Raw genomic sequence first — 25,946 nt, 5'->3', positions numbered from 1 at the left:
AAAGAAGGCTCACAACACCGACAGGATGAGCAGCGCCATCTACATGTCAATTATCTGTACATGGTGTCCTATGAAGGGGAAAATCACATACTAGCGGGTGCAATTTCGTCACGCTATCGAGCGAGATATTGTAACTAATTGAACAGCACCATCTTTGCTGGCCTCAGATTTCTAGGTACCGGTAGCACTAGATCCTATCCAGTCAGCTAACCGTATACACATGCACAACAAGAATAAAATCGAAGACAGTCGAGTCGAACGTTGCACTCTTGTCTTTAATCAATTCTCCTCCTTGTTGTCTATGCGCAAGCCTAAGTGCGTGTGCGCATGTATGTGAAACGGCAAAACTGTAAGTGAAACAATGAATGATACACTGTATGAATATATCAAACATACATTTCTTTGGATCACAATAAATTGAATGTATATGGATATAATTCTCCATTAACACACAAAAGGATTTGCTTCTTCTGAACAAACAATAGTACACTGTCTTGTACTGCATCATTATACATACACATTTTGTATCCATGCATGTATTCACTACACGTTATGAAATGGCAGCTTTATAATGTCATCCATCCACTGTCACACTGTATCAATGTTATTACACTTTGTAGGTGACACTGTAGCAACATTCATGTTCTATTGCAATGTCTACAAGAAAAATAATATTTAGAGGCCGTGATATGCATGTAAAGAACCTACACCAGACTTGCAGACTTGTGATCTTCCAAGCCTAGAAGCTTAACCCTTCCAGACGCATTCCGATTGCGATCCTGTCCCAAGCTGAGAAATAATACAGGTAAGTTGCAAAGGATTGTATGGAAAATGCAAAATAACTTACATCACACATTATATGCCTACATGTGTGGCACTACGCTTGCCTTCGTACATTTAAGCAAGGTAAATTATACTTTCCCTTAAGCCAGAGCTGCTTAAGATGCCTTAATAACGTACACTTCATATCACATAAAAATATAAAAATATTTCAGCTTGTACGCTACCATACCATCAAACCCACATACTTATGAATGTAATACGTAAAGCACGTATCTCGAAACACACAAGACAGTCCTTTATTCATATTAACGTCTAAATGCATTATTTAGACTGGAACTGCCTAAACAACAAAGTTATCACTAGTCTTTATCATTACTAGTTTCAAATCCAACCTAATATCTACCTTTGAATCTTCACCTGGAAGTCTTATTACTCAACAAACCGAGTTGCTCAACTGTATGAATCAAACTCTATCTTAACAGGAGTTGTGAATTAATTCAGAATGTATTACCACCATATAAATCAAGTTCTGAATACTGCTCTACACATCATATCAGCTCACGGCCAAGTGATAACACAAAGAACCAATGCGAATCTACAACGCTACAACTACAGTAACTCTACACGCAACGTACAATACACAATGCGAAGCTGTCAATCCTACGCTATATCAATATGCACCGTACATAACCTACACTAGCGTCACTTACGCTAGACTGTTCATGATATCCGGACACACAAAAGGCATTTAAATTTTCTTTTATCAAGAATTATGAACATCGAAATAACCGTAAACTTACGCAGAACTATCAGTGGAAGAACTTCCACCCGGAATTCTGTGACTATCGTGAGATAATCTTACACATTTTCTGCATTTTGGCTAGACTCACGAGCGAGCAAACCGTCGGTTCGTGCGCCATCTTTCTAGCCCATTATGGAAGGCCGGAAATCACACTACGGTTGTACTACATATTGCGCGCGCGCATACATTTAACACACAATCACCGCTACATTTGATGCGCTGATACTAGCCTACGTATGAGAAGCCGAAACTGCAAAAATAATTCAGCGCGAACAGCACACCATCTACTTATCAACGACATCAAGTAACTATGTATTTCTACACGTGTGGCTTTTAGAGGGTAGTTCTGTCACACTACCGGGAGGCGTGTTTTTTTTAGACGGCACAGATTGGGGAAACTAAAAATCTATCGGGGACCCTATCCCTAAACCTGACCCTAATCCTAATCCTAACCCTAACCATCAAACCCTAACCCTAACCCTAACCCTAACCCTAACCCCAACCCTAACCCTAACCCTAACCCTAACCATAACCAAAAACCCTAAACCAACGTTTTTCCCATAGGTTTAACACGCGCCATGCCCCAATCTGTGCCGTCTTAAAAAAAACGCTACCGGGAGCAACATTGTTACCAATATATATCTTTTTTTAAAAATAAAATTGTCCTCTTCATTGGGACCCCAGCAAAAAAAAAAGTATGGAAAAATTTCTTAATAATAGAGGACAAGAACGAAGTATGGTTTGATTTTATATGCCATCGTGCTATTTTTAACAGGCTTTCCCAATTTCTAGATAGACGGTGGACAGGATGTAAGTTTTTTTTTTCGCCCTTTTCTTTCTCGCTGCACTAGTCAAGTATTCCTTATTAGATATCCTATCCTCCTGCTCATACCCGCCTGCTTAGAGTTCAAGTTGTATTTTTTTTCTGTAACTATAATGTATGACATTTTAAAGGATGAAAACGTTTCATATCGCAGCGATTCACCTCGATTTGTGGCTTGTATTTGTAAAATTATTGTCCTCAAAACGGTACATTTTTCATGAAATAGAATAGCTGTTTCCATTGATGCATCTTTTTTTCCCCGAATGCTTAAAGCTACCTTAATACACGATTATATCATTATATCACTGCAACATTGATCATTTGGTGAAATATTCTGTTGTAAACTTCATTTCACACCTGGGTATTATTCTAGTTGGTTGATCTGAATGTCCACATCACTTCTTTTTTTTTTTCTAAGCAGGTGTATACCGGTATATGGTTTGCGGAAAGGAAAACAATGGTGTTTTGGCATTTTCGAAATTGATAGTGAAACATATCATGCACTTTTACTGAATTTTGGTTTTTTTCACAAACACTCAAACGCGCAAATACAATTAAAAATCTTGAACACTTCAGGGGACGAGGGAGGGCTATTGACGGGATAATCCCCTAGCAACTCTCCTTTTCCATCTCTCATATCTTTCTTATGCCATTATCTGGACACCTTATACAATTAATTGGACTATAGGTGGCACTATTCATCCTGTCGGTCTCGTTGGCCTTCTTTGCCTAGTGTCGGTCTCGTGAGCCTCTTTTGCCTTGTGTCGGTCTCGTGAGCTTTGTTTGCCTAGTGTCGGTCTCGCGAGCCTTTTAAGCGTGGTGTTGGTCTCGTGGGCTTTGTTTGCATAGTGTCGGTCTCGTGAGCCTTTCGTGTGTAGTGTCGAACTCATGGGCTGTATAATTCGTGGGCTTATTTTACTTGATGTCGAACTCGTGGGTTTTATTTACTCAGTGTCGAACTCGTGGGCTGTAAAACTAGTGGGCTGTATGACTTGTGAGCTGCGTGACTTGTGAGATGTATGACTTGTGGGCTGTATGACTTGTGGGTGTCGGTCTCGTGACGTGCACCCGAAGTGACAACCTTACAGTTTTTCATACAGCTTGTAGTCTTCTATCCTGCACATGGGATTGAGAAGCTTACACTACTTCATGGAGTATAGTCTTGTACACTGAACTTAATGAAATAAGAAGATTTTAATACTCCTTCAAGCAGCATGAAGCCTTTTACTTTAATACACATAGGTATACTGAAATTAGCTTACACTTCAGACTATACAAGGTCTTTTCACTCGACACATTCTTGTGGAGATAGAGAAATATGATGCCACACCAGTAACACATTGTTAAAGTACAATTCATACAACTCTTGGGTAAAACATCTCTTGAACTACTTCTCAAATTTTCCAGCGATTCAAAAGAAATTTGGTTTACATCTTCAGCTCGATGTAAAGTGTGCTGCCATGGTTACAGCATTTATGCCCCCCCCCCAAATTGTGTAAAGGCTTCGGGATTTGTCTACTTCTCCAGTTTTTAAGCCATTCAAACAAAGTTTGGTAAACATGTTGAGCTTTATGTAAAGTTGTGCCAAAATACATTTCTAAACAGTAAAGAGTGTGCCATTGTAACAGAACATTATGGACTTGATAAAACAGGGAAAAAGCTTGTGGATTTTTCCTCCCCAGTTTTTCAGCAATTCAAATGAAAATTTGGTACACTTGATGTAAAGTTGAACGTGCATTGCTAGAGTAACAGTGCATGATGGCCTTAAAATCATGAAAAACCTTGCAGATTGAAATTCTTCTGCTGTTTGGATTTTCAAAGAGATTTGGCACATGGTGATTTCGATGTAAATTTGTGCATGAAATTTTTTTTTTCGAGAGTAGCTGTGGTTGAGGTTAATGGGAAAACAGATATCAAACTATTGTAAGCTTCTACTGAATGTAAGTAAAGTTCACGCAAACTTGCATTTGTCAAACATAAATAAAAGAAGTAAGTCTATACATCAGTTTCTTCAAGTGCCACCTTCAGGACTGCCTGCTGAATGTCTTTTTGCGCGAGTAACTGCCACTTTCTGGGTTTGATAAGTCTCATTTATTTTTCCGGTATAGTCTAGTGGAATTTGGGGAAAATATGAATGTTACAGGCATTTTTAAAGTAAAAGTTGGGAACCGATCTATTTTGTACAATTCAGGTACGCTAAATCCAAAAATTCCGGTTCCCAAGTGGAATTTTGAGTCTAAGACCATCTAATTTGCATAAACAAAATGGCCGCCGACTCACCGATTTTTGAGGTGTTTCGATGACTTGATTCTCAAGAAATCTCAACAGAAACGCAGAAATAGTAATAGAAATAGTAAGACATTGAGCAGGTAATCAATGATTTACTTATATGCAAATTAAGAAGTGGAATATGCAAATTAGGAGTTACCAGATACAGCAATGCATTACAGCATAGGCATGTACTACTTAACTTCTGTGTATCATTTTTACAAGTTTTTACAAGCAAACAAAGTGTACATGGTGTTGTCAGAGTCCAATCAAAAGTCCTGCAATCAATCAATTCAAAAGACCTGAATAATATTTATGCAAATATCTATACAAATTGGAATGCAAGAGGATAAAGACCTGACAGGTTTCTTGATTCTACAATCCATTGCCACAATACATGAATCTGAATCATTATCTTGATAATAGTTATCATTATATCAAGACCGGTTCACAATTCCTTGTGTGAAAAGAGGTACAAGAACCAACTACAGGTATTAAAAGAACACACATCTCATTAGCATAATTAATTCTGCACATTTTGGGCCATTTTCTCCGCATATTTCCCCCTCAAACAAAGTCTTGCTATCAAAGTGTACCTTGGCGTAGTGGAAAATATATAAGTTATTAGGTTAAAGGAAGTGTACATGGCATCATCAGAGTCCGAGGAAAATCAAGTACTGGAATTAACCAATGCAGAAAAAAAAGAATAACAATTTTGCAATAACGTATGCAAAATAGTATACAAAAGGCTATAGAAACGACAGGCTTCTACAAGACATTGCCCCGATGTATGAATCTGAATCATAATAGTTATATGAAGACCTGTTTGTGATTCCTGGTGTGATAAAGAGATACAAAAACTAACAACAGCTATGAAAAATGTCTTTATTATCTAATTTGCATAATATATTATGCAAATATTTGGCCATTTCTATGCATATCTTTTCCCTAAAACAAAGTCCTGCTATCAAAATGTTCCTTGGCGTACTGAAAAAAACAGTTAAGAGATCGGGCAAACAAAATGCACATAGTGTCGTCAGAGTCCAAGGTAAATCAAGTGAAATGGAATCAATTAATCAAGAAAAGCTGATTCACACTTACGGAAATATGTTTGCAAATTGGTATGCAAGAGGTTGTAGACTGGGCAAGTATCGAGATTCTACATTGCAATGCCGCAGTATATGAATTTGTACCATAATAGTTATTACATCAAGACCTGCTCATGATTCCTGATGTGATAAAGAGATACAAAAATTAACTGTAACTACTAAACAACACCCTGTATTATCTCATTTGCCTAATAAATCATGTAAATTTATATTTGCCCATTTTCTATGCGTATTTTCCACCAAAAACAAAGTGGTACTATCAAAGTGTATCATGGCGTCATACAAAAAGATAAGTTATCAGGCAATCAAATCCCTACATTTCTATACATTTTCAATCTGCAGGTGAATGTAAAATCAAGTTGCAACTTTCATAAATTTCGTCTGCGAACATAAAATGTCTTTCTATTTATCTCTTCACCCACATTGTAGGCTCAAGCAAAAATAACATTGTAAAAAAATCTGGAATCTCGAAAACAGAAACGAAGGATGACTTTGTAATACTTCAGTCGTTAAAACCGTTGTGCTTCAGCTGTCGAAAATAGCATTTCTGAGTCAAAAAGTCAATTTTTCATTCGAGCTGAATCAATCTACATTCATGCAAGAAATTACGACATCATATTGTTGCTGACATGCACACACTGCCGTACATCGTAGGCCTGATCTGTGACATTTTCATTGAGACGTTCTGTATTATTTTCTTTCGCATGCACTTTAAATCACATGAATCACATGAAATCAACTTTGCAGGACTGGAGCTATAGAGAATCAATGCAGGCCGCAGGCCAGTGTCAAAACATTTCAACCTATTGTCTACTGGTGAAGGAAGATAAGGTCTGGCACAGTGAGCACGTGTTTTTTTTTTTGTTTTTTTTTAAACAGGAGTAATGCCTTTCAACTGCTTCCGCAAACGTCCAATTTACTTTTGTCTATAAAATGGTCGTAACACATTTTGTGCCAACCGAGCTTGTGTGATGCATCTTTTGAATTAATAAATTATTCTGAAGATGACTGATAACAACCATGGTCTTGGAATCCTTAAGTTTTCTTCTCATACAAGCAGCACCCTTGACGATTGTGAGTCCTTTATCACTCGCTTTACTAAGAGTGCTACTGTCAGTATCAGTCTGGCAGAAAACGCACAACTCAGTATCTTTATATACGGAAGAAGGCCTCTTTATAAGGTAGCTATTTGATCGATGTTATCTGTCAAGGGAACAAAAGTGACTTCATGTTCGCAAGATGATGGAAAACCCAGCTCCTTTATAAAAAGATCCATATCCTAATTTTTGGGCAGAAATTTTTATGTGACAGCATGGGTATAGATATTCAAAAACTAGACTTGATAAAGCATATAATGAGAAGCAAAACAGCAACGCTTTACCTCTTCTATACAAACTGGAATCTTCTGTATGTAACATAGGGTTCCTAATGAGTATTCAGTATTCATTAATTCTTAAAAACCACCGGTCCTAAAAGCTAGACACCCATTGGCTAAGAATGCCATTTCTATGATCTGAATCACACCTGGTGCACGGAGATCTATCATAAATGTGTGTACTAGACAAACATGAAGTATGAACTTACGCTCGATATCTAGATTTGTAATGATCAACAGAAACTGAAATTTAATGAAAGCAAGATTAATAAGTGAAGTATATCACTTCTCGCTGTTTAACAAGATTCATAACAGTACAATTTTTCGAGGAATGGGACCAGATAACCTATCCATTTAGCAAAAGTCAGGCGGACAAGGGAGCGTGGTGTCATCCAGATAAGGCAAAATTGAAATGTAATGCATAATGTTGTATATTTATTGGGACATCAGTAGGAAGGTGGGGTAAGTTGAGCATAGGGGTAAGTTCAGCAACCACCCCTAGCCCAAATATAAAGGAGTCAGACACTCTAGTGGTGCCATTTGTTGATGACCCATGCCATAACCCCTGACCCTACCATATTTTTTTCTACATTGAAAAAGAAGCTTTTGTTACAGAATGAAATATGCAATTTTCGACCACAAAGTAAAAAGGTGTGAAACACATGAAGTGATTTTGCCATATGAATCACAACTATAATCAGGACATTAGATGATGATTGTGAAGTGCACATATGGGTCTTTATTCTATCATAGCCTTTGAAATAATGGATGCACAGAATTTGTGTATTCCTGTAAACATCTGTAATGTTAGGGCTGGGGTAAGTTGAGCAAGACCCTACGGGGCAAGTTAAGCCATGGCTCAACTTGTCCTTACATTTAGATTTTCCTCTTAATTCGTTATCTTTTTATTCTCCACATACAAAAGTATTTTTACTGAATCTGAGGAGTTTGTCATATCCCCGGTCATAACGCGAGTCCATCGTCAGACTATACACACAAACATGCAACTTGAAACTGGCTGCTTTATTGAACTAATTTTCCTTACCAATTTGCCAATTTTGATTTTCCTACGAATCAATTTATTTGTAACTTTGTACACGGATAGAAAGTAGTATTTCATCTATTTTGTAGTAACAAGATTTTTCTTCAGACAAAACAGTTGTTTGAACTTTTCTTATGTTTATTGGGACAATGGTGTACTATATATGGGGTACTTATTTATTTTTAGTTTTATTGAAATAGGAACAGAACAGGAAGTGTTTGAAATAATTATTTCATTCACTAAACTGTGCCTGCACATGAACAATATTTGAAGTTAGCATGCTCCAGCTAATGATCAACACTACTTCTCACATGTATTGCTTAAGCAGACCTGAAGCTATGACAAATGGATGGAGGTGACTTTTTGTACCAAGCTGACAATCTTTGTTTTGTTCATCTATGATAGCATAAAAGCAACTCGATTTGTTTCCTAGTGATAATTGCATATCTAACCATGAACAGAAGTTAATTATTTGTTTGAGTGTTGTTGAACTTTACTGCATTAAAAAATAACTTCAAGCAAAACAATATTGTAATTGATTAATCAATCTTGATCAATGCTCAACTTACCCCAGTCTGTACAACTTACCCCTTTACCATACATGTTGGATCAACTTACCCCATAGGCGGGGCAAGTTGATCCAACTGACCATTTAGTTTTTTTCATAGGTCATACTGACCTATGTGGGGATAGCAAGTAAAAACTAGCTACAGAATATTTGCAAAGAATTAAATAAGATTTCAAGATATTTATTTTTGCAAGAAAATCTGTTCATCAAAGCAAAAACAAAAATTGGCTCAACATACCCGGCCTTTCCCTAATCTTTGGTATGAAATTAAAGGTGTTTTATTCGACGCGAAAGACAAAATGCCTCAAGAGAATATAGAATGAAACCACATATTTCATTTCAACCTAGTATAGACGAACGTTGGCGATATATATATATATATATATATATATATATATATATACTAGGTGTTTCAAAAAACATTTCCCACTTTTGATTCTTAATAATTCAAAAACTATTCATCCGACAAAACTGTCATTGATAAGAGTAATAGCTGAATAGTGTACAATTTTGTACAAGAAGTTATGCGAGTCAATACGTGTCGGTTCGCTTGGATGCGATATGGTCACGATTATTCTATTTCAAGCAATACGATCTGTCACGATCTGGTCTCCCGTTCAAATACGATCCGATAGGATTGTCCCGATTAATCCATGATTGATTCCGATCTACCACGATCATTACGATCGGGATCCGCAATTTGGTGCGTGCAGCTACGTTCTGGTACGTTCCAATACGAATACCGCGAACCAATGCGGGCTGTTGAGATAAGTTACGATATCTTTCACGATCGGGATCAAAAGCGACCTCCATTTAAAGTGCGATTGGACCCGAATGGGAAATCATAGCCCGGCTGACAATGGATTTTATCGTTTCCTTAACTTCTACAGAATGATTAGACCTACTATCCACAACCATTGATGATGGCAAGGGTTGACAGGAGGAGGATGATGACAACGTGACCTTTGCAGTATTGCGAATGATAATTACGTTATCATCAGATAGAAAGCATCACCTAAGCCAGCCACAACCTCAGATAGTCCCTCCCCTAATTTAACCTAAAGAAATAGATTATTGAATCGGCGTGCTCACCCTTCCCCTCCCCTCCCCCCGAAAACCCCCGAATATACACAAGATCAGGTCATTGCCCCCTCTTCCCCAGAAGAAAAAGATCAAGACAAATGTTTTCATCTTCCTCTGAAATACATGAAGAAAATATGATGAAAAAAAAGGTAAAAAAAGGATGGGATCTTTGTGATCGAATGCTAACATAATCATGTGCTATATACGCTTAATATAAGAAAGATGGCCGAACTGATAGTATTGCTAGTGTGTTTGATTAAATATTCACATAGTATGTATGATTAAATATTCACATAGTATGTATCATATGCATTTTTATTTCAAAATGTCGTTATCTCATGGGGTATTGAAAGTTTGGTTGGTTTGGCTTGATTCATTGTTTTATTTAACAGTGTTTAAAAAAACTAATATACACACACAACAGAAAGGTAACTCCCCTAAAATAATGTCACTTTTCAAAAAAAAAAGATCAAGCAAAATTATTTCGCAGGGGTATTGCTACACTTATTGACTAACTTTTATGTGAAAAATAATGACAGTGATCTTTATAGTCATGCATGAGTGACCGTACAAAAGTCTTTTTTTTTCAAAAACAAAAGTCACAAAAGTTACTTTGTGGGGTATGTGAAACATTCTGCTTCTGGTGGATGTTTCAGTGGTGTTGTTAGTTTATATTTCATTGTGCCACCCCTCCCCTATTCAACCTCACGGAATACAAAATATATACGATTTGCGAGTGAAATAAGGGCAAAAGTGCAAAAAAAAATAAGCAGAAGAAAAGTGAAAAAGTCGATCCCGATTAACACGATTAAGAAGCACGATAAGATAAGATTTGCTGTGTTTTGATACGATCCAAGACAATCTGATGCGATGATCACGACTAAAAATTAATCGTGTTAATCGTAGAAAATCGTAGAAAAATCGTCCAAAAATATTCTACGATTAACGCGATTGCCACGATTGACCTCACGATCTGATACAATTTGATACGATCTAATAAGATCACCACGATTGCTTCACGATTAAGACCACGATTTGAGTTGCGGCGCCAATCGTGATAGTGGGAACCGCGCTTTAGGTATAGCTTTGGCAGTTTGTGCATCTCCTACTCCTGCTCCTTTTTCAGCTCCTGCTCATCATCCTGCCCCTGCTTCTTCTCCGTCATCTTGTGTGTTGCATTCCATCTTATGATGCCTTGCTGGCAGAGTCTTCATCATTTTGTAATTCCTAAAAAGGAGAAGAAGGAAAGAAAAAATGAATATATTTTGAAGTAGAGTGATGAAGAAGGATCTATGATTGCCACGTTTCTAATTATGGATTCATTCTTTCGGAAAAATAATGTTTTCATTAATTTTTAGAAATTGCTTAAGATGAACTGTATTTGAATTTTTATGGTAATCTATTCATCACTTTTCAAGGCTAGCATGAATGAAATTTCGAATTTCTTTCAAAATAATGTAGGGGACGATTAGTTCAAAATATTTGATTTTATTTATATCTTTCTCACAACTGAACAATTTTTCAAATTATCAGGGCACAATAAAACAAAAAAGATACTGATGTATTCACATATACAGTCACATCTATAATTTGGGAAAATGACAAAGTCCTCATTTCTAACTTCAAACAATTTGGAGACTTCTTAGTCTCCAAATTGGTCAGGGATCCTCATGACAACATGTGTGCCCTCAGAAATTGCAGGTTAAAGAGAATTCATTTACATGTATTTCTGGAGGGAAACCAGCTGCCAGCTGTTCGTTTTCCATTCTTCCTTTTCAACATTCCGAGAAGCCTCCTGTATGAAGTCCTCAGAGATTTCTTTCTTAATCAGACCTGTTTTGGGGGACAAAAAGGGAATTTATCATTTGGGATGGAATAGAGTTCACAAACATGTAAATTGATAAAACAAATTTATTCAGCTATTCACCATCGTTAGTCATATAAGAAGCACTTGCGTGCAACCCAGAATGATATTATACAGATGTTCTGTGCTTCATAAATTTATATATCATAATCATTATTTTGATAATTTGTTATTCAAGTCGAAGGCCCATAAAGTAAACGAAATTGCACTACACATTATGCATGTATGTACAAGTATGCCAATATACATGCGTAATGTGTTACGCATGTATATTGACGCACACGGCATTTGTGTTCTTCAATCTGGGTCTAACATGGCGTAAAATTAAATTTCGGATAATTCATGATTTCCCTTGAATAATATGCACGTTCCATATTTTGCAATCAAACTGCAAGTACAATACAGGGCATTTATACAGAAGGCGTTTTTACATCAGCCCGATGTTTCGAAATAGCGCGCTATTTTCTGACTTGGGAAATTAACCCGATCACGAAATAGCACGCTACTTGATAATGTGAATGCAAATTAGCGCGCTAATTGATCGAGAAATTTTCTCGAGTCCAACTCGGGAAATTTCAGAAAAAGCAGAATGATTAATGCGAACTAGCGCGCTATTTGATAATGTTCGGGCTGATGTGAATAGGAAATGAAATAGAACGCTAATCTGCGATCGCGAAAAATATCTCGAGCTTGGATTTTTATCGGGCTGATGTGAAAACGCCTACTTTAGAGAGTATATGACATGCATAGCCCGACCAGGGAGGTTACTGATTCATTCAAGTGTATGGCCACCTCCCTGGTATGGCACAGTGTGCCTGGTTGATACCGTTGCAGTCACCTGGGGCGAACCACGAGGGGGTCTGTGGAGCCGGAAAATGTGCAAACGCTGGGAAATATGGAAACGTCTCGACGGGAAATGTGCAAATCTCTAAATTTCATCAACGGGAAATGTGCAAATGTTCAATTTTGCCGGGAAATGTGCAAACCGTTCATTTCACCTATATCATGTATAATCACGAGAAACTCTCAATCAAACCTGCGGATGGACCTCTGCTCCTTTAAAAATGACATTGCTGCATCACTTTTCCAGATCAGAGAGTCAGCGTGTCCCTCCGAGGCTGTCCTGCTGCTTAACTCTCATGTAACAAGACTTCTTGATAAGTACGCTCCGCTCAAGACTAGATCTGTAACAGTGCGGCCAAATAATCCCTGGTACACGACAGAAGTGAAGGAGGCTAAGAAGCGTAGACGCCGTGCAGAGCGCCGCATGATCAAGTCTGGTCTTTGCATTGACAGAGAGCTGTATCGGCAAGAGTGTGAGTCCTACTACAGCCACCTTGCCGACGCCAAGTCAAGGCACCTAAGAGAGGAGATTGCTGCTGCAGACACCAAACAACTTTTCAACATCATCAAAAGACTCACAATTGCACATCCAGATTCTTCTCTTCCTGACCATACTTCAAATCCTGCACTTGCCAATCAGTTTGCTGAGTTTTTCGACAACAAGATTAGTACCATTGCATCTTCATTCCCGGTGTCTCCTGAAATCTCTCTCTCTAATTCCTCTCGCATAAATATAAACACTGAGTGTGTATTTTCTGAGTTTGGTTTAATCACCGAGTCACAAATGAAACGTCTCATCAATTCTCTTCCGTCCAAGTCTTGTTCTCTTGATCCTCTCCCCACATGGCTACTAAAAGAGTGTCTGGATGAATTTCTTCCTGCAATAACTCACATTCTGAATCTCTCGTTGTCATCAGGCGTAGTTCCTAAGCACTTCAAAAGGTCGCTCATATTGCCCTTTCTAAAGAAACCCAGCTTAGACCGTAATGATTTGAATAATTTTCGCCCCATTGCTAATCTGTCTTTTCTTGGTAAAGTTCTTGAGAAAGTGGTTGCTCGCCAACTCAGAGATCATCTTGATGAACACCAGTTGTTTCCTAGTAATCAGTCTGCCTACAGGCACTTCCACTCCACCGAAACCGCCTTATTGAAGGTACTCAATGACCTCCTCTTAGCAGTAGACAAAGGCCATGAAGTTGCTCTTCTGCTTTTAGATTATTCTGCTGCGTTTGATACTATCAATCATGAAATTCTCCTTAACAGATTGGAGACTAATTTTGGTCTAACGGGAACAGTCTTGAGATGGATTGCATCTTACTTACACGACCGCCACCAGATGGTTACTGTGAACGGTGCATTTTCTCAGTCGTTCCCTCTTAGACATGGTGTCCCCCAGGGGTCTGTGGTTGGTCCTTTACTATTTCTTCTATACACAGCCCCTCTGTCTTCAGTAATCAACTCTCATAACGATATTTTACATGTTATGTATGCCGACGATACTCAAATCTACATAATCATACAACCAAATACCCAAGTCGAAGCACTCTGCAAGCTTAGTAGATGCGTTGATGATATCAAGCAATGGTCTCACGATAATTATTTGAAATTGAATTGTGTTAAATCGGAATTTTTATATGTTCATTCTCAGTTCAGGCGGGGTAGCTCTCTAACAGAATTTTCCTTTGAAGATAGTACTATCCCCATCTCTCAGTCCGTCAGAGATCTCGGAGTTATTGTAGATAAGCATCTGAACTTTCAACAACATATTAAGAATTCATGTCGTTCTGCTGCTTGGGGTATTTGTAAAATTGGTAAAATACGTAAATTATTGGATCAGTCTTCCACGGAACGTCTCATTCACGCATTTGTTTCCTCTCATCTTGACTACTGCAATTCCCTTCTTGTTGGTCTCCCTGCTTCAAGTACTGCACCACTTCAAAGAATTCAAAATACAGCTGCTAGGCTTGTGACCCTTACAAAAAGATCTGACCACATTACTCCAGTTTTCCAATCCCTCCACTGGCTCCCCATCCATCAACGTATCACTTTTAAAATCCTCCTTATTGTTTACAAGATATGTAATAATCTTGCCCCATCTTATCTTAAAGATTTAATTTCCTTCCGCTCCTCCACTTCAACCCGTTCTCTTCGTTCTTCCTCCGCTCTCCAATTATCACGTGGTCCCCGCACCTGTACACGTTATGGTGATAGGGCCTTTTCAGTTATTTCCCCACTTCTTTGGAATGAACTCCCTTTTTATATTCGTAACGCTGAAAATGTAGATAGGTTTAAGTCATTGTTGAAAACTCATCTGTTTACACAACCTTAATTTTGCTGTTGTTGTTGTTGCTGTCGTTATCATAATATGTACATAATGCTGTATTTTGTTTTTACGTTATATATATTATTTTTCCCCGATTTGATGCGCTTAGAAACATCAGTATTAAGCGCTATATAAATGTTATTCATTATCATTATCATTAACCATTACTTTCTTTACCAAGGGAGGTCAGCTCACCTCCCTGCTTTATCACATGTCTTAGCCACCACCAGTCTATAGCAACCCCCTGTCTTTAAAAAAAAAACATTTTCAAAATGTTTCTTGTATACTACCCCACAAAGGATTTTCACCTGATTTGGCAGATAGCATCGTAATAGTGATATGATCGTAGTTTGTTAAAATGAGCCCACCCCCCCCCCACCACCGAAGGAGGGGGGGGGGGGGGGGGTGAAGCCTCAGAGTCCCTGAACTATGGATTTTTTAAATTCATCTGCCGAACCGAAAAAGATAGAGCTAAGTTAGTGCTTTGAAGACATTAATGACTGAATGTCATTTTTTATTATGGCGGGTCTAGGGGTGCATCTTCTCGATGAATCTCACGAAAGATTATCACCAAACTTGGCAGATAGCACCTTTACGGTGATATGATCTTAAACATTTGTTAAAATGAGCTCCCTCCCCCACCGCCGAAGGGGAGGGGGTAGTTGAAGCCTGAGAGTTCCTGAACTCTGGATTTTTTTATCTTCCACTGTCGAACCGAGATTGACCTAAGTTACTGCTTTGAAGACATTAATGACTGAAATTTCATGGATTATGGTGGGACCAAGGGTGCCCTGATCGGGGGGGGGGGGGGGTGACGGAGAGGAGGGGGATTGTCCACATTTACTGCATCTTCTTGATAAATCTCACATCGGATTTTCACCAAACTTGGCAAATATCATCTTTACGGTGATATGATCTTTATTATTATTTTTTAAATGAGCTCCACCCCCCGCCAACGCCAAGAGGGTGGGAGGGGGAATTGAACCTTAAGATCCCTAATCTGTGGCATTTTTAATCTTCTTCTGTCGAACCGAAAAAAAAATAGAACTACGTTAATGGTATGCACACATAGTTACTGAAATTTCAGGTTTGATGATGACAGATCCAGGGGTGCCCTGATGGGGGGGGGGGGTGTGAGGGGGAGGAGGGGGATTTTCCACATTTTCTGTATGTTCTTGAAAAATCTATGACTTATTTTCACCTAACTTGATCTTGATTTATTAAAATGAGTTCCCCCCCCCCTACTGAACAGGAGGGGATGGGGGTGTTGAAGCCTCAGAATCCCTAAACGTTGGATTAAAAAAAAAATCTCCTGTGGAACCGAAAAGGAGAACTAAGTTAGTGCTATGAAGATATTTATGACTGAAATCTCATGTTTGATTATGGCGGGTGCAGGGGTGCCATGACCGGGGATGGGTGGGGTGAAGGAGAGGAGGGGGATTTTTCAAATTTTCTCCGTCTTCTTGAAAAATCTATGACGAATTTTCACCAAAAGTGGCAGATAACATCTTTACGGTGATACAATATCAATTTGTTAAAAATGAGCTCCCCCCCCCGAAGATTGAGGGGGGGGGGGGAGGGAGAGTGGAAGGCGGAGGAGGTAGAAGTCTAACAGTCACTAAACTTTATTTTTTTAAATCTTCTTAGATCTGTTTGAATTTGTTTCCAATCAAAATAACATTATGAAAATTTATTGACATTGGGTTGAACATACACACAACTGCACAAGAAAAAGCATATGCGCGCAAAACAACAGTGAACCACCGGAACCATCGTATTCCTCATGAATGAAACGATGTATATACTGGCATCGTATTGTCACTTCCCTAAATATGCTATCAGATATTTGTGTTTTCTCGGTCTACAACGGATGAACTACTACTACTACTAACAATAATATATCAATCTATAAAGCGCAAAACCTATAGACATAATAATATTCTTCTGCGCCGCAAAAGCTTCTGATGTGATTGATGATAAAGAACAGTTAAATGAAAAGATCTGTTTTGAGTCGTTTTGATTACTACATCGGAATACACTTGACAGATCATATATGAAAGTGGTAACTTAAAATTATTCTCCTTCTAGGAAAGAGCATCTACGGGGAATTCTTCGCAGACGAGAACTTCTATATTCGTCACTGGGGCCCCGGATGGGTTGCCATGGCGAACGCTGGGCCGGACAAGAACAATTCGCAGTTCTACATTCTGCTCACCAGAGCAAGATGGCTCGACGGAAAGCATGTTGTCTTCGGAAAAGTAGTCGAGGGCATGGTGAGTTCGTCATTAATAACCGGGGGCCAAAAGCTAAAAACAGAGGTCGAGTTCCATTCTCTCTACAAACTAAGTAGACCATGCTTATTTTCAAGTTTTTATTGTAACAAACAACATTCCACTGGTCTACCTCAAAAAATTTGTTACGAAAGCCTCCAAATCCAAGATGGCGTCCAAGATAGCCGCCATATTTACTGAATTTGTTATTTAAAAGATAGAATTCGATAGAAACATCAAATTTCAACAAATTTGATGTCATATGAAAGAAAATGCAATTTTCTACAAATTGATACCATTTTTGTGGGTTATTGTGATAAATGGATTGAGATTTTAAGGGAAAAACACTCATTTTTTGATATTTTTCTGAAAAAAGGAAAATCATGAAAATGCTTGATTTAGCATAAATCGGAGAAAGACTGAAGGATTATCTTGAAACTTTTCAAGAATTTTGTTTGATATATAATTAATATTTGGAGAAAATTAAGGGGCCAGTACCACTTTTGGTTCCGGAGTAATAATGTCTCAAACTTGAAAACTCACTATGTAAAAATGGCCACTTTAGTTGTGACCAAGACCTTGTTGGTCATAAAAAAGTCTGCGCACGTTAAGACTACTACACGTACCACTGGCACTGGCACTTGTAGCAGTGCCAGTGGTGCGTGTAGTAGTCTTGGCAAATGCAGACTTTTCTTTGACAAACAAGGGTTTGTGCCTGCAAACTAACTTTTCATACCAAGTGGTAGCTGAGGTGACGCTGATCGCTATTATTTCAAAGTACAGTAGATTGTTCTGAAGCAGATGAGATGAAGCAAAAAATATTTTTCTCAAATAGAGGTAGTAGCTTGAAATTTGGCACCAATCTTGTTATACATAGTTTAAGACAGAATTTAGATCAACCACTCAAAAATAATCAAGATGACAGCCATCAAAGTTGACATAGTGTATTGCGCCAAATTAAATGTATTATTTCGATTTTGATACAATTTTGTCTGTTGTGCTATCTACTACCATTTATATTTAGTATTACTAGTATTTATATCTACTAGAATTTTGTGTGAATACTATTTTTGTCGCTAAATATGACATATTGGCTAAGTTTGTGCCAAATTCCAAGCTCCTATCTCTTTTTGGAAAATACTTTCTGTTCAATCTTATCTGCCTCAGAACAATCTACTATGAAATGCTACAGTAATAGCGACCAGCGTCACCTACCACTTGGCATGAAAAGTTAGTTTGCGGGCACTTGCAAGTCACTAGACCATTACAGTATTACATGTGACCATGTAAACACATTGTATGCAGAATTTATAATGCATACATATAATTTTTCAAGTTTTAGATGTTAACTTGTCAACAGTGTATGATATTTCCTGTATAATTCCATAAATATGAATTATGTCTCAGTCTCAGTACATCTCAATCTCAATCGCAGGTTTCAAAATAATTCTTCACTTCTTCTTTGATAAATGCTAAATCATGCATTTTTACATTTCTTCCTTTTTTCAAAACAACAGAAAAATATGGATTTACTCCCCCCCCCCCAAAAAAAAAAAGAAAGAAAGAGAGAAGCCATCCCCCATATATCACAATACACAGCTAAAGTGGTATCAACTTTTAGGAAGTTTTACTCTCCTTCATATGACATCACATTTGTTGCAATCCAATGTCTCTATCAAATTTTATATTTGAAATGTTACATTCAATAAAAATGGCGGCCCTATTGGACCGCATCTGCACTTTGGAGGTTTGGCAACAAATCTACTGAGGTGTACTTACCGAACATTGCTTAGTATGTTTAATATTATGTATGGTCTTGTTTATAGAAAGAGTGGAACTCGAAAAGTAAGCACGATCTTGGATTTGACCCTCTGTGACGTCTTTGGGAACAGATGCGTGTAAATACATGATATTATGTAAAATGGGATTTCAAGTTTGACACATTATAACTCCTGAACCAAATACAATACCTAATATGGTTTGAAATAGCATTACAATGTTCAGAATATATAAAAATCATATAAATAGACAGCACAACAGACAAAAATGTATCAAAATCGAAATAATACATTCAATTTGGCGCAATACACTATGTCAACTTTGATGGCTGTCATCTTGATTTTTTTTCAGTGGTTAATCTAAATTCTGTCTTAAACTATCTATAACAAGATTGGTGCCAAGTTTCAAGCTACTACCTCTATTTGAATTTTTTTTGCTTCATCTCATCTGCTTCAGAACAATCTACTTTGAAATAATAGCGATCAGCGTCACCTGAGCTACCACTTGGTATGAAAAGTTAGTTTGCAGGCACAAACCCTTGTTTGTCAAAGAAAAAGTCTGCGTTTGCCAAGACTACTACACTCACCACTGGCACTGCTACAAGTGCCAGTGGTGCGTGTGGTAGTCTTAACGTGCGCAGACTTTATTATGACCAACAAGGTCTTGGTCACAACTAAAGTGGCCATTTTTACATAGTGAGTTTTCAAGTTTGAGACATTATTACTCCTGAACCAAAAGTGGTACTGGCCCCTTAATTTTCTCCAAATATTAATTATATATCAAACAAAATTCTTGAAAAGTTTCAAGATAATCCTTCAGTCTTTCTCCGATTTATGCTGAATCAAGCATTTTCATGATTTTCCTTTTTTTCAGAAAAATATCAAAAAAATGAGTGTTTTTCCCTTAAAATCTCAATCCATTTATCATAATAACCCACAAAAATGGTATCAATTTTTAGAAAATTTTATTTTCTTTCATATGACATCAAATTTGTTGAAATTTGATGTTTCTATCGAATTCTATCTTTCAAATAAGAAATTCAGTAAATATGGCGGCCATCTTGGATTTGGAGGCTTTCGCAACAAATTTTTTGAGGTAGACCAGTGGAATGTTGTTTGTTACAATAAAAACTTGAAAATAAGCATGGTCTACTTAGTTTGTAGAGAGAGTGGAACTCACTCGTTAAGTAAGCGAGTTTTTGGGGTTTGGCCCTCCGGTTATAAGCAGACAGACATACATCAACAGCTAAAGGCCGTGTAACACCTTCGCGGGCAGGTATGTTAAAGGCGCAAAGTCCCGGTGGTGTAGAGGGCGCTGTTGAATGATAATACCCAGTGTCGTATATAAAGAGAGTCTGGCCAACTCGGTTTTTGGCTTACGTGTTTTGAAGCCTGTGATTGGTCAAAAGCTGGTCCCGTGATCTACAGGCGCCATGTCGTTACTGAAGTGCGCTCATACGCAACGCCCATTGTTAACTGCCCCTTATTTGGCTTGGTTATTTTGTTACGTCTGAGCGTACACGCTAATCCTGTGACGCGTAATACGCGCGGTAACGACATGGCGTCCAAATTAGCAGTTGGCCAGACTCTCTTAATATACGACACTGATAATGCCCAGTGCCGTATATTAAGAGAGTCTGGCCAACTCGGTTTTCGGCTTATGTGTTTTGAAGCCTGTGATTGGTCAAAAGCTGGTCCCGTGATCTACAGGCGCCATGTCGTTACCAAAGTCAATCACGGGGGCGTGAGCAGAGTTCATACGCAGTGCCCATTGTTGAACATGCGCAGCTACGCGTTAATATTGCTTGCCTTCCGGACATCCCCAATATCAGTCACGGTGCAGTGTCCTTGCCGTTGTCTATTTTATTGAAGTATACGAAAGATATTTTGATATCTTACTGCGATAAACTGAAAATTCGTCATGCCTTTCCTGCGCAGCATGGCGTTGCGCTAACCGACCTGGCTCAAGTGTAATGATGCACCGCTTTCCGACAGATCAAAAACGAAGGAAAGAAGTGGGAAATTTGAGTGTGACGGGAAAACTATATGATTTTTTTTTCTGGATTCCTCGCGGTGTCTTTCAGACTATCCAAGTTTTGATTCACATTAAGATTGTATGTCACCGCTATAACGTACGAAGTGTCGCCTGAGGCATTTGTCTGTCCTTCATTCGTAATCAATTTTGTTGAAACCGTTGGCCATGAAACTTGACATGATTGTGTGCATGTGGGAGTGGACGAAGTTTTTTTAAGCATATAACATTTGTGTAAACATGCTCAAAGTGAACGGTCAAAATCATAATGGTTAAAATCTTAAAATACTGCCATTTCCCCCATATCTGTATACAATTTCTGAAGGTGAGTATATGTATTTCCAGACGAAACTTACTGCCCGACCGTGATTCTCTCGTGATTTATTTTATTTTATTTTATTTTTTTTCTTTTTTTTTGGGGGGGGGGGGGGAGGGGTTGGGGGGTCATGGAAGGTGGCAAAGGTCAAGGATCGATGTCAGGTAAAATGTTAAAATTCTGCTATCTATTGTTGAAATATTATTACCCAGTTCATCCATACCTTGGAGATTATACCCAATGTACAAACATAAAACCAAACGCGGTATTTGCATGCCACCATTACTACACAATGACGCATAGGGAAAGATTTTGGCCATGATGGTCAAAGGTCAAGTGAAAATACTAAAATGACAGTAATTTCCGCAGATTTGTAAAATAACCGCTTAAAGTATTGCCATGAAAATAGATTGGTCAACTTACGGGGTAAAAAATGCTCAAATTCCTTAATACTTCTCTTTTAAATAAAACTCATCCATTTACACCTAGTTCAAGGAAAGTAAACACTCGACGCATTAAATTTTGTGACAAATTTTTCTGCCAATAATATGTGAAACTGTCGTGTAACATTGTCAAGGCGTACTCTACATCTGCTAAGAACAATGTAATATGGCGGAGGTATACCGGTCGCCATTTGGACATTTTCTTTTTTTAAAACTCATTTCATATCCATTCAATGGTCCTGATCATAGTTAAAATTTGGTACGGATGTCACTGATGATATCCCTCATGATTGTTATGTTATCCAGGTACTTGTGCTTGTTCAATTGTTCAATTACAGGTCTTTTTTTGAAATTATTTTAAAACAATTTGAGATCATTTTACATACCATCATATGCACTTGCCGATGACGTTTCATGTTGTATATACATTGTACATAGGTGTATTCCTCTTGAATTAGGGCCTACTTATACTAGTAGGCCTTCATGTCAGTTTATGGTACTAAATAGGATGGTAATTGATGGTTATTCATGTGCGAAACAGTAAAACTGTGAAATTCGTCTATCGTCTGTACACAGTACAGCTAGAATTGTAGATATATATACATTGTATCATTTTGTTATACAATATTCTTGTTCCCTGGACAACTTGCTAAATATACAATATAGCATAGGGGCCTAACAGTCTAGTAAAAGTTTACGACACGACATACTGTGAATTCTTCTTTTATCTATACAGCAATAATTCATTATTTATATTCAGGAATTATGTCCTTTAAACAGCTTCCCTGTTGTTTATATACCTGTGTGCTTGTGTCTATTTGAATGAGTAAAAATGATTGATTGTTGGCTTTGTTCAACATGGATGGAATGAATGTCCCCCAACCTACACCCTTTCTCTCTCTCTCTCTCTCTCTCTCTCCCTCTTGCCTTGCGCCTTCGGGATGCCTGCGCTAACCCCAAAGCGCACACGCTAAAACCATAAGCGCACTGTACGCTGGGTAACGACATGGCGTTCAATTTATGAGTTGGCCAGACTCTCTTAATATACGGCACTGATAATGCCCAGTGCCGTATATAAAGAGAGTCTGGCCAACTCGGTTTTCGGCTTATGAGTTTTGAAACCTGTGATTGGTCAAAAGTGGTCCCGTGATCTTTAATGAGCCATGTCGTTACCAAAGTGCGTTCATACGCGCGCTCATACGCAGCAACCATTGTTCATTACCCCTTATTTGGTCGGTTTTCATTATTACGTGTGAGCGTACACACTAAACCTGTAACGCGTAATACACTGGGCAACGACATGGCGTCCAATTTCAGAGTTGGCCAGACTCTCTTTATATACGGCACTGATAATGCCGATCACCGTTAGCATTGATCACAGAACTCTATAGTGGAAGTGCAGTGCTTAAAGCCAGCGCTTTGCTTTAGTTGGCGCTGCCATTTTAGGACTCACCTTTAGGCCCCGCCCAGTTTACTATACGCTACCGTTGTGCAGAGGGTACACAGAAGAAGCGTGCGGTTCTCAGTGGAAATTCACTTTGGTGTAAATTATGGGGCGCCAGTTATACCATGGGCTATTTCATTACGAAATGGCTCTTTAGTCGACAAAATGAACATGTAATTACAAAACCACTGGCTTAATGACAAAATGAACATTTCTTCAACGGAATGACTGATTTCAAAATGCCAGTTTGTAGACAAAATTACTCAAAATCTAACGAAATAGCCATGTGACACTTGGCACCTTATTGGTGCCCTATAGCAAAGTCCCCAAATGGCCGCCACCGGCCAGCACTTCCGGTGACTTCAAACTTGTACCCATAGTGCAACACGAGCGTAGTGGCTTTTCGGTGTGTAGTACGCGCTAAGTGCGCTCAGCGCCCCTTCCACTATATAAGGGCTTTTTACACTTGTAAATTTTTGCTTAGTCCCGTACCAACGGTGGGGCCAAGGGGGGCCTTAGCCCCACCGTTGGTACGGGACTATCCTTTGCCCACTTTCTGTTTACACTCGTTTTTGCCAAAGTGGGCTAGCCCCACTGATAGTCCGGTACTATCTGGCCCTGCAAAATAGCAGGGTTAGCACCGCAATTGCGGTGTCAAGCAAGTGAGTGTAAACAGAACGAAAAAATAATCCTGGGCTAAGCGACGGAGACGAAGTCCGACCCTCACTGACCAATTAGAAACGAGGTAATCAAGTGCTGCCGGTACGTGCGTGTACGTGTACAGTACACAGCGTAATCGTGAATATTCATGTGGTTTAGAAAGTCCGGGGCTAAGAAATACGAGTGTGAAAAGATCAGTTTTCTCCTTAGCCCCGGACAAGAGATAGTACGGGACTAATTGGCGAGTGCAAAAAGCTGAAAAAATTGGTGCGGGACTAACGATAGTCCTGGGTCAGGAAAAGTCCGGGGTTAAGAAACACAAGTGTAAAAAGGGCTATAGAGTTCAGTGGCATTGATGCAAAGATTGCGAAGATTGCGAAGCGTAAGCGCTAAAGAGGAGTCGATAGCGTATGTCTATATAAGAAACTTGCGCAGTGCGTCCGCGTACGCATTTGACTAAAACACCGTGACAATGTGGCTTTAAAAGGTATATTTCCAACATTCAACGATGAAAACCATACAAAAGTTTGATAAAAGTGATGATAACTCACCAAACGTTCCGACATAAAAATTTGCATTACCGGAGGCTTCCAAGCTTCAAACTCTTGAAGGTCGTGTATTTTTGTCGTCAGCTGCTTCCAGGAAAGTATGTTATCGACCAAGTTAACAAGAGGGCTACCAGCACACGTCCTGCACCAAAGAGCTTTTTGAGATAAGTTCGGTTCATGATTCGGCTGATGGTAACAGCTTTAGCAAACTTCTTCTGTGACGTCATACTAAGAAGCACGCACCCTGGAATCACTACAGAATGCGTGATGCGCAGAGAAGACAACGAAGGCAACGTTACCTAGAAACACCTACGCGGTTTACTCTTGATGACAGCTTCACTTTGGCAATCTTCGTATCAGTGCTAACGGTGATCGGCACTATCCTCCAACAGCCGCAGCGCCCCTGCAACTACCGGGTCTATGCGCCTTTAAGTGAACTGTTTGTACTCGTAGTATGATATGAAAGGGGGCTCACCGGAAGAAGTATAAACATATTCATGAATATTTGTTGCATTCGAATGCATGAAAACATACAATTACTGGTTTACTAGGTAGTACGAAACATGTAGGAAATCCGGGGTGGTTGTTTGTTTGTTTGTTTTTTTTGCTGCCGCTACCAAGACACTGGGTACCCAAAATAGTCGTTTAGAGGTAGAAATTACGAAGATTCCTTTTTGAGATTACATAGATAGAACTTATTTTCGTGCCGGCATTTAGACAAAAAACCAGAACTAGCTTCTAAATGCCGGCATGAAAGTTGGAGGGAAAAAAAAAGGCACGCCTCTCATTCGTGACCACTTACCATCCTGCTACGAAATCTTTCGTGTAAAAAGTCAGGCAAGAATGGCCTACACTGGCTCTCGACCCCGAGTTAGGGAACCTTGTTGGAGATCAACCACTACACGCACAACATCAGCCCCCAAATCTCAGAAAATTTGCTTGTAAGCACCAAACTCACTACACCCTTACTACCGAGTGGTAACACACCATGTGCTAAGCCTAGGTGCAAAAATTAGTAAACACCTTATTAAGCGGACACCACGGTTAAAATCTCCAATAATTTCACCCTCGGTCCACAGAGACTTACCTGCGATTCCAGTATTTTGCTGTATTGTCTGATCTGTGCATAATGCCCTCGCGCTGTCTATGTCGGTGAGACAAGCACCAAATTCCGGATGTGCTTTGATAATCACAAATCGTCCATCTTGAAAAAAACGGACCGACCTTCCTGTTGCCAAACACTTCCACCTCCCCAGTCACTGACGGATGTCAGAGTGTGCATCTTCGGGGGAGGTTACAAATCAGCAGAGGAAAGAAAACTCGCCGAGTTACGGGTAATCGTTAAGAGTAAAAGTTTTTAAAGGGGAAGGGTTAAACAGGGATTTATCCATTCTAAACGGTTACTCGTTCTTCCTTTATAAAGAGAGGAATTAGTCATGGCGCGGATTTTAAGATATTTTTCAAAATATCTCTCTAATTGATAATAGTTTACGCTTACACTGATGTTAAGAGAAATTATTGGGCTATTCTGTTTAAGATTATATCATATTATCATTATGTTATAAGTAAAAG

The 25,946-nt window shown here is 38.8% G+C and overlaps 1 protein-coding gene across 1 annotated transcript in view; it reads left to right on the top strand.

Annotated features, from left to right (window-relative positions):
• Positions 1 to 25,946, top strand: part of LOC139721246 (peptidyl-prolyl cis-trans isomerase B-like) — a 73,796-nt gene that overhangs the window by 21,557 nt on the left and 26,293 nt on the right. The window contains exon 3 of the mRNA XM_071632568.1: positions 16,972 to 17,156. Within this exon, the coding sequence (XP_071488669.1) occupies positions 16,972 to 17,156 (185 nt within the window). The remainder of the gene's footprint in view (positions 1 to 16,971; positions 17,157 to 25,946) is intronic.

This window comes from Diadema antillarum, unplaced genomic scaffold (assembly GCF_040938485.1).
Source record: "Diadema antillarum isolate AM-2024a unplaced genomic scaffold, OU_Dant_1.0 scf00000140, whole genome shotgun sequence".
Taxonomy (NCBI): domain Eukaryota; kingdom Metazoa; phylum Echinodermata; class Echinoidea; order Diadematoida; family Diadematidae; genus Diadema; species Diadema antillarum.
Note: the sequence above shows the minus strand (reverse complement) of the source record. Positions and strands in the feature narration are given on the sequence as shown.